Source organism: Hirsutella rhossiliensis (assembly GCF_020360975.1).
Source record: "Hirsutella rhossiliensis strain HR02 chromosome Unknown scaffold00024, whole genome shotgun sequence".
NCBI lineage: Eukaryota > Fungi > Ascomycota > Sordariomycetes > Hypocreales > Ophiocordycipitaceae > Hirsutella > Hirsutella rhossiliensis.
This window is the reverse complement of record NW_025408690.1, coordinates 89,904-102,201: the sequence shown is the minus strand read 5'-3', so window position 1 is coordinate 102,201 and position 12,298 is coordinate 89,904. Positions and strand designations below refer to the sequence as shown.

At 60.4% G+C, this 12,298-nt stretch overlaps 1 protein-coding gene across 1 annotated transcript; it reads right to left on the bottom strand.

Moving 5' to 3' along the window:
- Positions 1 to 5,161: 5,161 nt before the first annotated feature.
- On the bottom strand, positions 5,162 to 9,967 carry HRG_11870 (PIF1-like helicase domain-containing protein; the record flags this gene model as incomplete). Its single annotated transcript, XM_044870340.1, has 11 exons — positions 5,162 to 5,356; positions 5,438 to 5,913; positions 5,964 to 6,174; positions 6,248 to 6,816; positions 6,880 to 7,430; positions 7,496 to 7,593; positions 7,791 to 7,955; positions 8,045 to 8,560; positions 8,643 to 8,727; positions 8,835 to 9,299; positions 9,741 to 9,967. 11 exons carry the CDS (start codon positions 9,965 to 9,967, stop codon positions 5,162 to 5,164), a joined length of 3,558 nt encoding a protein of 1,185 aa, XP_044714584.1.
- Positions 9,968 to 12,298: the final 2,331 nt, after the last annotated feature.

Sequence of the window (12,298 nt, the reverse complement as noted above, 5' to 3'; positions counted from 1 at the left end):
GGCCTGCAGCTCCCTTGGTCTCGGCACCTTTCACCGACCCGGGCGCGTTTCCGCTCGGCCTGCCCACTACTAAGATGGCGTTTCCTCTTCTGCTCTTCCTCGCCTGCCGTCTTATCGCCGATCTACCTGCGTCCGGTTAGCTATCACCGCTACACGCCTTTACCTCGCTCTACGACCGTACCTGCCGAGGCGCTATCTCTGCCGCCAACAAGCAGCCCGGCTGCGGCCGGAGTTGTGGCGGGGATCTCGGCCCTGCTGGCCGGCCGGGACTGGATGGCTCGCGGCGAGTGCTGGCTTCCGATCGAGACTACGGCCGAGCTAGTCCCGCTTGACGGCGGCGAAGGGCCGGCGGCCCTCCAAGTCGGTTGTGGCCGAATATCCCGCGGAACGTCCGAACTTCTCGTCGGCGGCGGCGAAGGCCCGGCGGCCTCCACCGTCGGCAGAGGCCGGATTTCCCTCGGTGCGCGCTGGCTTTTCCCTGAGGCCGAGACGGCGCTAGGCCCGCCTTGCGGCAGCCGGCGCCCTGCCGCCGTCGGTGTCGACAGAGCCTGGATATCCGCGGCGCGTCCGAACTTCTCGTCGGCGGCGAAGGGCCGGCGGCCCTCCATGTCGGCTGTGGCCGAATGTCCCGCGGAACGTCCGAACTTCTCGTCGGCGGCGGCGAAGGACCGGCGGCCTCTACTGTCGGCAGAGGCCGGATTTCTCTTGGTGCGCGCTGGCTTTTCCTGAGGCCGAGACGGCGCTGGGCACGCCTTGCGGCAGCCAGTGCCCTGCCGCCTCGGTGTCGGCGGCAGCCAAGTTGCCGCCGCGCTTGGTGTCGGCCGAGGCTGGATATCCCGCGGCATGACTCGGCCTGCGCTGATCCTCCATCTCCCTAGTCCTGGCGGTCTTCCCGCCCTCGCCTCGGAGGCGCCTCCCTTGACGCCTCTTCTTGCTCTCTCCGAGGGCGCCGCTAGCAAGTGCCGGCGCTGCTGTGGTCGGCTGGAACTCTGGTCCTGTGTACGGCGCTGCGCAGGCTTCTGGCGCCGGGCTTGCCCCGTCCCCCGCTCCGGACTGGTCCCTTCCGTTGGCTGGCTTCATTGCGACACCGGTCTACCAAAGCCCCACGGACGTCTTGTCTTCCTCTTTGCACCTGCCCTCTTTGGCCCTGCCTACTTATGGTGCCACTAGGCCTGGCGTAAATCCTCGTAAGTGTAATAACAGCGTATAAATCCTTGCCTCGATTATTCGCCCTGCACTTATCTTGCTGACTGGCACCCCTCTTGCGCATATAGGATCCTCTACAAAGTCTATATATCTTACTCGTAGCTCTCTACTATATCTATATGCGTGCTGCTGCTCTTTGCATTATACCGGCGCCGCCTTTCTATTAAGCCCGCCCGCCATTGCCTGCTGCTATATGCGATAGGCTAGACGGCCTCGGCCGATCCTTATATGTACGTCGCCGCGACGGCTTCTTCTTGCCTATGCTTTGCATGCTACGCTTTTCCTTCTTGTCATCCAGCTCTTATCAGTCAAAGCTTCCGTATGCCCCTAGACACTTGCCCGCTGAAGTTTAAAACCATGTCTTACACGTGTTGCGAATAGGGCTGCCTGCTTCTCCTCAAATATAGCTTCGCGCGTCCTGCTTGTCTTAAAAACTCTCAACATCTTACTAGACCGCCTTTTAAAGTTCTCCCTTCTCTTATTGCACTCTCCTCTATACGCATCTTATAACCCTCTTTTACAAAGGCTCCTTATATAACCTACCACTAACGCCATGTTGCGTCTTTGTTTAGAATCCTTTGACTTCTCTTACACACCATCGCCACTGGCCCTTCTCTTTAGACTAAACTCGTAAGACGGTATATAGGTAGGAGCACTCCTGCCTATCTTTCTCGCCGCTTTTAGCTTTGCCCCAGCAACGTTGCTCTTTACTACACGGCCGAGCCATGTCTTCGTCTCCGTCGGCGGACAGCTCTGCCCGCACCTCCGCAAGCCCCTTGGCTCTAGCAAGGGCGCGGGCAGCGATATGTCCATGATGTTCTTCGCCCAGCCCGACTGCCCCGCGAGGTTCGCCCACCACGACGAGCACCGCATTAGGGCCTCAACGCTGAGGCTATCGCCCGCGTCCTCCTGCCGGTGCCCTCGTGGCTGCTCGAGGCCGACTACGCACCTCCGGGCCGAGGGCGACGACCTGGGCCCTCTCTTCTTTAGCCTAAACCTCTCTATCTACGGCCAGCCAATCGTCGACACGGACTGGTCCGAGCAATGGTTCTTTATGAGCGGCCGCGTTCACCCTACGCCCTCGCCTGGGAGGTGGAGCGCCGCGACGGTCTTGAGGCCGGCCCAGACGATACCGTCCTCTACACAGTGCCCGCCCTTATCGTCCGCGACCAAGGCTACCAGCCGTGCGCCCCCCCTTTTTTTTTTGCCCTTCACCGGCCGCCTCGCTGACTTCTCTCCTAGCGTCCTCCACGCTCCTTGGCCTCTGGCGGCCAGTTCCCGTCTACGCCTCCTGTTGTCTCCTTCCATGGCGTCATCGCCGGGCCTGGCCTTGACCTCCTGCGTGGAGACTTCCTGCCAGGTCTCGGGCCCGACCAGCTCCGCTGCTGCGGCTTCGTCCGGCTCACTACCTACATCACCCCTGGCCTGCCGGACCGGATTCCCTTTAGGGCTACCACCCCTTCCAGGTCTTTGTTATCTTTCCCATCTATGCTAACCCTTGGGCCGTGCTATGCAAGAAAATTGCTGAAAGGCCTAACTCTTCCTTCCTGCCCGGCGTCCCTTTACCTGCACTGGAAAGGTCGTCGGCCTTCTCGACCACCGTCTTATGCTCTGCCCCGGGCTCAGAGCGCGATTTCGTCTTTATCGTCGTCCCGGACAGCTGGAACTTTGTCGACAGGCCCTCGGCGGCCGCCTCCGCCTCGGCTTCCCCTTGCTACGCCCCTTAAACGTCAGACCCTATCCGCCTCCTCTACCTTTGATTCCGTCTGCGCCGCCTTGTACTCCGTTGCTGCGCCGGCCTCGGCTGCGTCGGCTCCCCTTCCTTGGCCTCGGCCCCGACCGCCCTCGACCCCGTCACACCACCGCCTAAGCGCTCCCACCCGGCCCTTGCCGATACGCCCATGAAGAGGGCGCGCTTGCTGCAGCAGCAGAATTCGCCGCCTTCCTCGTCTTCGGACACCGTCAGCTCCGCCGCCCTCCTCCTCTCCCCGCCGGCCGCTTCTTCGTCTCGACCGAGCGGCGTCCCGCCCGTTCCGCTCCGGCAGCCAAGCCGGGTTCCCCTCTTGACTCTATTGTCGCGAGCACCTCCGACCCGCCCGCTCGACCTATCCGCTATCGCATGCAGAAATGAGCTGCCTACTATAAACCTATCGCTCTCTTACGCCTCTTGCCTTTACTAAAATAAACCGTTCTCCTCTCGAGATGCTATTCCTAACGAAACTTATCGCTGCAAAATTACCATTACTCTACACATTACAACGTTTATCTCTTTTTGAAACAACAACTTTAGCTTGCGACCTATTTCTTACGATAGTGCCTGCCTCTATTTGTTCTCCGTGACCTTGTTTATGTCCTGCGCGTTATGCCTTGTCCCTTTTACTTTCCTTTCTCCTCTCCCTAGCTCCTAGCTTGCCTTTGGCTTGCATCCCTTCTTGTGCACCTTCCAGTCCTCCTTTTGGTGTTGCCTGCTGCAGTACGCCACCGTCAGGCATCGGCTGCACCTCCTCGCCCCGCCATCTCTCCACAAACCCGGCAGACCCCTCTGTGCTCTGCGCATCCTGCCCTTGCATTTGCGTCGCGCCCTTGTTTCCGCCCGCCTGCCCCGCCTCTGCCATCGTGTCCTGCATTTCCTGCCTCGTCCTAATTTCGCATCCTTCTTTGCCGCAGAACGACGACACGACCACGAGCACAAACGGCCTCTCTGCGTGTAGGTACGATATCGGGCTCTGTAGAATCTCCTTTGCGAGTCCGCCGCAGCTCTCGCAGCGCACCCTGCTGCCTTCCGACACGCTGCCTCGTGCTCCCGTAGGATCGGCCTTATCCACTGTAGGAACAGTGCACTGGCTGCGTGGTTCGGCCTCGCCTGGCCTACCTGCGTCACGAGCGTCTTCGGGATGCTATGCTTGTACTTCAGCTCCGTGGCCCCGAATTCGCACCAGAACTCCACGGAAACGTTGCAAGTGGCCATGCTGTAGTTGTTTTCCTAACTGCTCGATCGGTAGCTAGGGTAGACGCTTCTGCTCTTGTTCTCCTATTCGTGCCTTGGCGCCCCTCTTATGCTCCCTTCCTCTCGCTTACCCGCAATCGTCATCACCGCTGTATTTGCCTTCTTGCTTTTTCTCCCTCTTCCCGCTGCGGGATGGTGCCCGAATGGCCACTTTCTTTACCTACCTTTTTTGCATGTTTTAGTTCCTAGCGCTACCGCCTGCTTGCGTTCTTTCTCTCACCCTGTCTTTGTCTTGTTTGTCTCTCAATCTTCGGCCTTCGTTCCTCAAAGCGCAACCCATGAAGGGTTGCCTTACCTGTTGGCCGCCAAAGAAAAGGTATGCCTTGAGGAACGTGCCTTGAGGAACGAAAGGACTTCATTAGCGCGCGGGGAAAAAAGGCCCCAGACTGCTTCACCCCCACATCCTCCGCCTCTGATTGGCTGATTTATTTCCTCTTTCGGAATAAAAGATCCCGTGTGATTGGTCGCCGACCCTTCCGTCCCTCCCTCATCATTGGTCGCAGCCGCCTTTTCTTGCCCCTCTCATGCCTTGCCCTGTTTCCCCGTTTATACTCCTGTTTACCCCTTGCCAATGCCAATGCCAATGCCAACCTTTTCCTTTCGTCCGCCGGTTTTCTTATTGTGTCTAAAACTTGCGTCTTTTGTCTTTGCCCTTTTCGTTCATGCCTTTCTAGCGGGTTCTTCCTTCAAGTCTAAAAGTCCCCTCGTTGATCGCTGCTGCCCAGTGCCCTTGTCTTCTTGCCCGCCGGCGCTCCTCCGTCTTCTCCCCTCGTCACCTCACCCTGACAACTCTCCTTGACTCTTCAGCGTCGCCATCCGACCGACGCAAAGCTTCCTCGACAGTCCTCTCGCTTAGCACCTCCAGCCTGGCCTGCGCGGCGGTCATCTCTTCGGGGACTCGGTTGCCCACCAAGTCTCTCCGCACCTTGGACACGAGCGTGATGCCGTCTAGCGTTCGACAGCGCGATAGCTGCACATATAAGCTGTACGGGTCGCATTGCGAGGGCACGGCCCTTCCATCGACTTTCGTCGTCCGTGTCCCCGCAGCTCCAGGGCCACGCGCTCTGGCGTTCTGCCCTGCACCTTGTAGTCCGTGCAGGCGAAGGCTGCTGCGCACGGCAATCCCTTCCGGCTGACGTCGTTCTGCTGCCACGGCCGCTTTCGTTGGCAGTGTATCCTGACGCTCATCGGCGTTAACAAGATCGTGCCCGGCGGCATCCCGACGAAGTGGAGGTCCTTTGTCGTCGCCGATTCCAGTAATATCCCCGCCGGCGGCCCGAAGTGGATCGTCATGTCGGACGAGATTCGATGCCCTGGGGACGCCTTGTCGACAATGACCTCCACCGCCGAGTAGCCGGCGCCGTTCACCAGCTTCAGCCCCTGATGGGTGTTGTGGTTCACGACGACCGGCATCCCGGCCACGAACATGAAGACGGCCGGCACGGGGATCGCGCTATCGTCGCCTTGATTGAGTACCATGATCGCTTCTTCCTCGGTCGGCAGGCCCTCCTTCCACTTGTGCTCGGAGATGAAGATGCGCATCGTCGACCGCTGCTGGACCCGGAACGCCAAGCTTGCCTCCATGTTTAGGTTCCACCGATTCCTGTTCAGCGGCGTCACCACGGTGATGCCAGTCTCCCAAGGGATCCGCCTGCCCTCGCGGTAGCACCTGAGTTGAGGAGGTCCAGATCCGTGCGGTCCTGCACACCCTGCCGGATCCGCTTCAGCAGCCCCTGCAATTCCGGATCACCGGCGGCGCGCATTTGCTCGTTCAACATGACGACCGTCGTGAATCTCTTCCACAGCGCGTGCGCTTTGTCGTGCTGGTGCCGCTGCTCGGCCTTGAACGAGTTGTCTACGTCCCACGAGATGGCCGCGCTCGGCAGGACGATCGACCTCTCTTGGACCGGCCGGAACTGCTGAAAGTCTCCGCAGAAGAGGACGATGGGGATCCCCGAAATCTTTCTGCGATCCGCGAAGCCGACAGAGTCGCTCGTTTATGGCGTGCAGCGTCCGCGCTCCGAGCATGCTCACCTCGTCGATGACAAGCACGTCCTTCTCCTGCCAGTCCATCCGAGACTGGCCGTGGATGAACCGCTCCGCCCGTTTTGTCAGCCGCACCCCGTCAAGGTCCTTGGCTGTGTTCGCGCCGCCCGCCCCTTGGTCTTTAGTGAACCCGCAGGCGGAGTGGATCGTGATGCCGTTGATCTGCGCCGCGGCAGTCCCTGACGTCGCCGTGATCAGCAGACGATTCGAAAGGCTCTTCCCACTGAACAGCTCGACGAGTGCCCCAATGATCCGCGACTTGCCGGTGCCCCCCTCGCCGCCGACGAACTGGCAGAGCTGGCCGGCATCGCCCCTATTCGTTTGTCGCATCAAATCGAGCTGGCGGCATATTATTAGGAAAGCGATCGACTGCCTCTTGTTCAGCGTTAGCCGTGTTGACAACTCCTTGCCCGCCGCGAAGAAGGAGGTCGATGGGCCAAGCTGGACGCGCATTCCCGCTTCTGCGTCGCTAGCCGTCTCGTCGGAGTCGGCTGTCGTCATTTCGACGTCGTCCTCCCGAAGCCGGTCATCACCTCCGCAACGCAGCTCGGCGATCGCTTTCCCGGACTGCGACTGTGGTTTGTACGCCTTGGATCATTCTCTCCCTTTCCTCGACGCACTTATCTGCTGCGACTTGATAGCCTTGACCTGATCCTGCGGCGGTAGTGCGGCCCCGGAAAATACCCGCCCTGGCATGCTTATGCACCTCAACCCTTGTTCGGGAATCGCGATGGCCTCGAGCTCGGCCGTTGAGCAGAGCGCCGATTGCTGGAATCGACAGAGCTGCCGCATCATTGCCATGAGCTCCGGCGACTTGGCCGTCACCTGATTCGTGCCCACTGCGCCTCGGACGACGTCGATCAGGCGCGTTGCGTCTCCGATGTTGTTGGACCGATACGTCGCTGCAAATTCTGCGCCCGCCTCGCCTGTCTCGCCCTCCTCGACGTGGGCGACCGTGGAATCGCCATCGCCGGATGAGGCCGCCCATTGCTTGGCGTCGCGCTTTGCGTCTTCGGCTGATCGTCGAAGCAGCTGCACGTTGTCGACGAGACATGATATTCTCGGGGCCAGCGCCTCTCGCGCCCGCTCCCAGATGCTATTGATCTCACCTGTTTCTTCGCACAGAAAGGACTCCCACGGCACAAATAGCGCAAGATGCTGCACGGCTGCCCTTTAAGGGGAGGGGAGGTTAGCCACTCTGATGATGCCTGCCGGCAGGGCGGTTGCTATACACACCTCCGGTGGCACGACTCCTCGTCGTCGTTGTGGCCGAAGTCCTTGCTCAGGTAGCCATCGAGGCAGACGGTAGCATGCTTGCCCGGCCGCCTGAGCACCTGGACCCAGCGTCTCCCTGGCGCCCATCCATCCTCGAAGGGCACCTCCCCCCAGGCCGCACAGCTCTCATCCTTACTGGTGCGTTTTAGTCTAACGAGCGATATGTAGTCGTATAAGCATAGCCCTCGCAGGAGCTCTCCCGGTGCTGGTACGCCTCAACGTGGGAGATCCTCAGGCCTGCTTCTTCGACAACGACCGACTCATCCAGAGTATCATCTATGGCCGCCGCGCCACTTGCTCGTCGGAGATACGGCCACCGTCGAAAGACTTCCCAGTACAGCAGAGATGTGTTCAGGTACGCCCAGGCGCTGCTGTTGGTGAACTCGGCCGGATATCCAAGAAGATGAGCGACGACCTCGACCTGAGATAGCGGACGCTCCGTGAACACACGATTCGCCACCCTCATCAAGAACTGTCGCGTCCTGTTCCCTTGGCGGCGTCATCGCCAACAGCACCTCCACCGTCGTCCTGTCCTCCGTTGGCCGTGCCGTCACCCGTTGAGGCGGCCAGGAGATCGGCCGCGGCCGCCACACGCTTCCACACCGGGTCCTCCACCTTCGTCGCGTAGTTCGTGACATAATACATAAGGGCCATGGTCTTGCGCTGCGTCGCAATGAAGGAAATGTCGTGGTTGTGCCGGAGCCCAACAGCGATAGCCTTGTTCCATCGATTGACCATGCTGTGAGTCCTCCGGATCTGCAACACCCCGTCTGCCGTGATGGCGGTCTTGTCGACCAACCTCCATGGAGACTTAAACCGGCATGGATTCCCTTTCCGCGCTCCTTTGCCCAAGGAATACTTGACACAGGTCGGGCTATGCGTGTGAACCTGTGTAGCGCCGGCACAGAAGTTGGCCTCCTCGTCAAATGCGGCCGAAAACTGCTCGGTGTTGTCCAGCAGGGAGGAAATATCGGACGTCACAGATCGCTCCGCTTGCACGGCGCAGAACCCTTCCTGATCCAGATCCTATCTTGCACGTCAGCCTGGCCCCGTTTGTCCATCGGACGAGCAATTCAGGTTCTCAGTGACACGTCTTAGCTATTCTTACCTCGGAGAAGACACTATCGACGTATCGTATGATTCGCTCGCGATACGCCGCCTGATCCTCCCCGTGGATGTCGGCAAGCATCGAGCTGAGATGCGCGTTTCCGTGCAACCAGAGCAAGCCGTGAACATGAAGCGCCCTCGTTCGTTGGTCTCCACAGCGCCATAGTACTTGCCGATGCGCCCGAATACCGACTCTTCTCCGACCTTCACGTAATGATCGAAGAACAGCTTCATCTCCCGGTGGAAGAATACGGCGGCGCTCATCGGATCGGACATGGCCAGCCTTGTCCGCTTGTACGCACTCCCAAGGCCTTCTAGGAACTCCTCGGCCGCGCCGGGATCGCGTGTCCGATATGCCGCCAGTCGCAGCTTCACCGGGTTCGTAATGTCGTTTGGGTTGATGGTGAACCAGATGGCCGGAACGCCGTAGCCAACGATGAGCGACTGGATTTTCCGCCGCATATTGAGCCGAACCTCTCTCGACATGGGTTGCCGGTGGCCGTACAGCGAGAGGCTCCTGAGAAGCTCCTTCACGCCCTCATCGGTCGTCTTGCCCGAGCTCTCCAACTCGACCCTCGCCGCCGCTAACCTTTGCGCGGTCATCGAGCGGGCAACGCGCTCGACCTTGCCGAAGTCCTTCCTCGCCACACTCAGCATGCTGACGCGGCGGTTCCTCGACCGCACCCCCATGTTGAAGACGAGAAATGCAAATATGTGGTGCAACGCAAACCGGCCACCATGGCGCCGGAGCACGATGTCGGCCCAAATCCGGAGGTTCAAGCTTCGGGAGGATACGATGTCTCCCGCTGCCGCCCCTGCCTCAGCAGCTCTACCGGTGCCTCGCAAGTTGGTAGGGCCTTCCCGCCTCGGCTATGGCCTCTTCGGCCAGCCTTGGTCCCCAACGCCAAATGGGAACAGGGTCGGGAACGTTCTGGCGAAGAAGGACGTCTCAAAGGAGTCGGCAAACTCATCCCCGCGAGACTCGAATGTATGGCTCACTGCCATCGTCGCCACGCCCTCGACCCCACCGAGGATCCGACCCGTTCTCGGGCCCGCGCGGCCGTCGTCGGCACCTGCGCCAACAGCGTCACAGGCAAACCGCAGCTTCTCGACATCCGCCACGTCTGGCGGTCCGTCCAGCCCAAACATGCCGGAAGACGTCACCTCGTTGATTGGTCGAACGTTCTGATCGGGGCTAGCACCAACTCCATCACGACCCGCGCCTTCTTCGTTGGGCCCGTGCCCTTCAGCCTCGCCTCCCGTTTCCTGCCTTTGGTTGAGCAGAGCGAAGAGTTCCTCGATCTCCACCGACCCCTCGTCGTCCATGGCGCGCTCCGTGGGCGGCACAACGTGCGCCGTCCGCGTTTTCTCCCATGCGGACGGCTCGTTCCGCTCCATGCGATCATACACCAAGGCCGGCACCCCGTCTATCGGGTCTCCCAACTCTCCATCTCCGCCACGTCGATCTCGATCTCGGCGTAGTGGGGGTTGCTCCTCTTCAGCCAAACAAGAGCCCTCTCGACGACCCGCCGCCTCACCGACAAGAGACTCGACAGGTCGCTCGGTGCCGGCTTCTCCACGCCCTGCCACGAAACGTGGATCTCGTCCAGTGCTTGCAAAAGGGGGTGCGGGAGCACCTTGGTCGCCAGCTCCTGCACGTTGTTGGGAAACACTGTGATGTGGCCCTTGACGTGCCTCGATACCTCACGGCCTGCCTCTGCCCGCCCGGAATGCTATATCTCGTGACAAACCCATAGCAGGAGTTGAGCGAGACGAGCTTCTCTTCGACCAGCGTGAGTCCCTTGAGCTCGTCAGGGAACATGTGCTCACAGCCAAGGCGAGTGTGAAGATGGACCGCCGGCGACAGACTCCCGCGCGCCAGGCATCGGGCACACTCCGCACACACCGACACGGGCTCGCCTTCGGGAAAGCAGCTCCGGCATGAAAATGGTGAGCGGCCGCCCTCTGGCACGCAGCTTGACAGCCATTGATCCCATCTGATCTCCCTCAGCTCTTTTCTCGTACGCTTGCGGTAGCACATCATGCAGGTCCGTATCGGCAACGTGCTCGCATCGTGGAACGCCTGATAAAAATCCGCACCGTCGACACCTTCCTGTCGTGCGGTATTGGCGTACACCACGTCTGATCGTTAGACAGCCTCTCCTTCATGGCGAAGTCTTCCTCCAAAAAACGCAGCACACTCGCCAGGTCTTCGGCCCGCAGCTCCCGACTCCTCTGCCTTCCGATTCCACTCCGAATCTGTTTTCTCGGGCGCTCGTCCGGACCAGGAAGACGTTTTCTCTTCTCCCGCCTCCGGGCCGCCTCCGGGGCCGCCTCCGATCCATGATTTCTTCTCTCCGTGGCTGATTCGCTTCTTCGCAAGCCGTCGGATGCGGCAGCTTTGGCGACGACTGCCCGACTACGTGCGCATCCCCTGACACGCCATCCGGCCCTTTGCACTGGACAGGCACCGGGCCGTGCTGGCGAACGTTTTCCACGCCGAACCTTGACCTCAGTCCTTGCCCTTTCCAGCACTCTCCTCGTTCTTGCTGCCGATCAAACTGCACGGGCTCCCCAGCCGCCACCCGCGATGAGCCGCCCACCTCCCTTTGCTGCAGCCTCCGCCCGCTCAGCGAAGCGTCCGCTGGCTCTGCCGCGGCGTCGCCCACCCCCACAGGAGACGGCCCCGGATGCTGCGCCGTACCTGCTGCGTTGGAGACACCCCTGCGGCCTGGTACTCCTTTACCCGCCAACTCCGTCCCCGACGGCGCTTGGGCAAACCAGACGCAATCGCTGCTGCTAATTGCCCGTTTTCTCTTGTTGTCGAATACCGGTTCCCTAGGCTGGATGGATCGAAGCTTCGGTACCTCCTTCGAATGAACACTCGGGACATCGCCCGCCGCCGCCGTAACACGTTGCTCCTCATCTTCAGGATCTCCTCCTGAGGCAGAAAGTGCCGATGAGGAGCGGACGATCAGAGTCCGCTACCCCATATCTCCACGTTCCCTAGGCAACAGGGGCCTCGGAAGCTGACCCGGTGACTGATGTTGCGCGGAACTTCCGCTGCTAACCATATTATGGAACTTCCGTGCTCTGTTTGACCGCAAACCGCCTCGCGGCGGTCTTCTCGGCAACGACCTCGCAATTGCTTCTGCGTGCTGTCTCCATGCGGTGTCTTCAACCACAGGTTTCCTAGGCTGAATCGGCCGGAACGTTGATGCCGCATTCGCCCGTGATTCGTATCTTCGTAACCGTCCCAGGCTCTCCCCCCGTGCTCTGCGGCCCCTCTCAGAAGCTGCCACCACATCTACACCGGCTCCTGTCGCACCATCTCCGAGCCCCGAACCCGACCCGCTCACGTTCTCACCTCTTCCCCATCCCCGACTGACAACGAACAGGCTTCAGGGTGAGCAACCGCCTCGCTTAACTTCACTGCAGGACTGTCCGCCATGCTGCTGCCTCCTCGACGTCGACTGCCGTAAATTGGCAACAGGCTATAAAGCTTTGGCTCCGGAGCACCTCCACTTGGACAGTCTCGCTTGTTGACGACGCTACTTCTCCCGAATGGGAAGCTCCTAACCATCACTTCCTCATGGCCGTGGCGTTTCTTCCTTATAGCTTCCCTATAAAATGCTTCCTATGGTACCGAGGCGATGC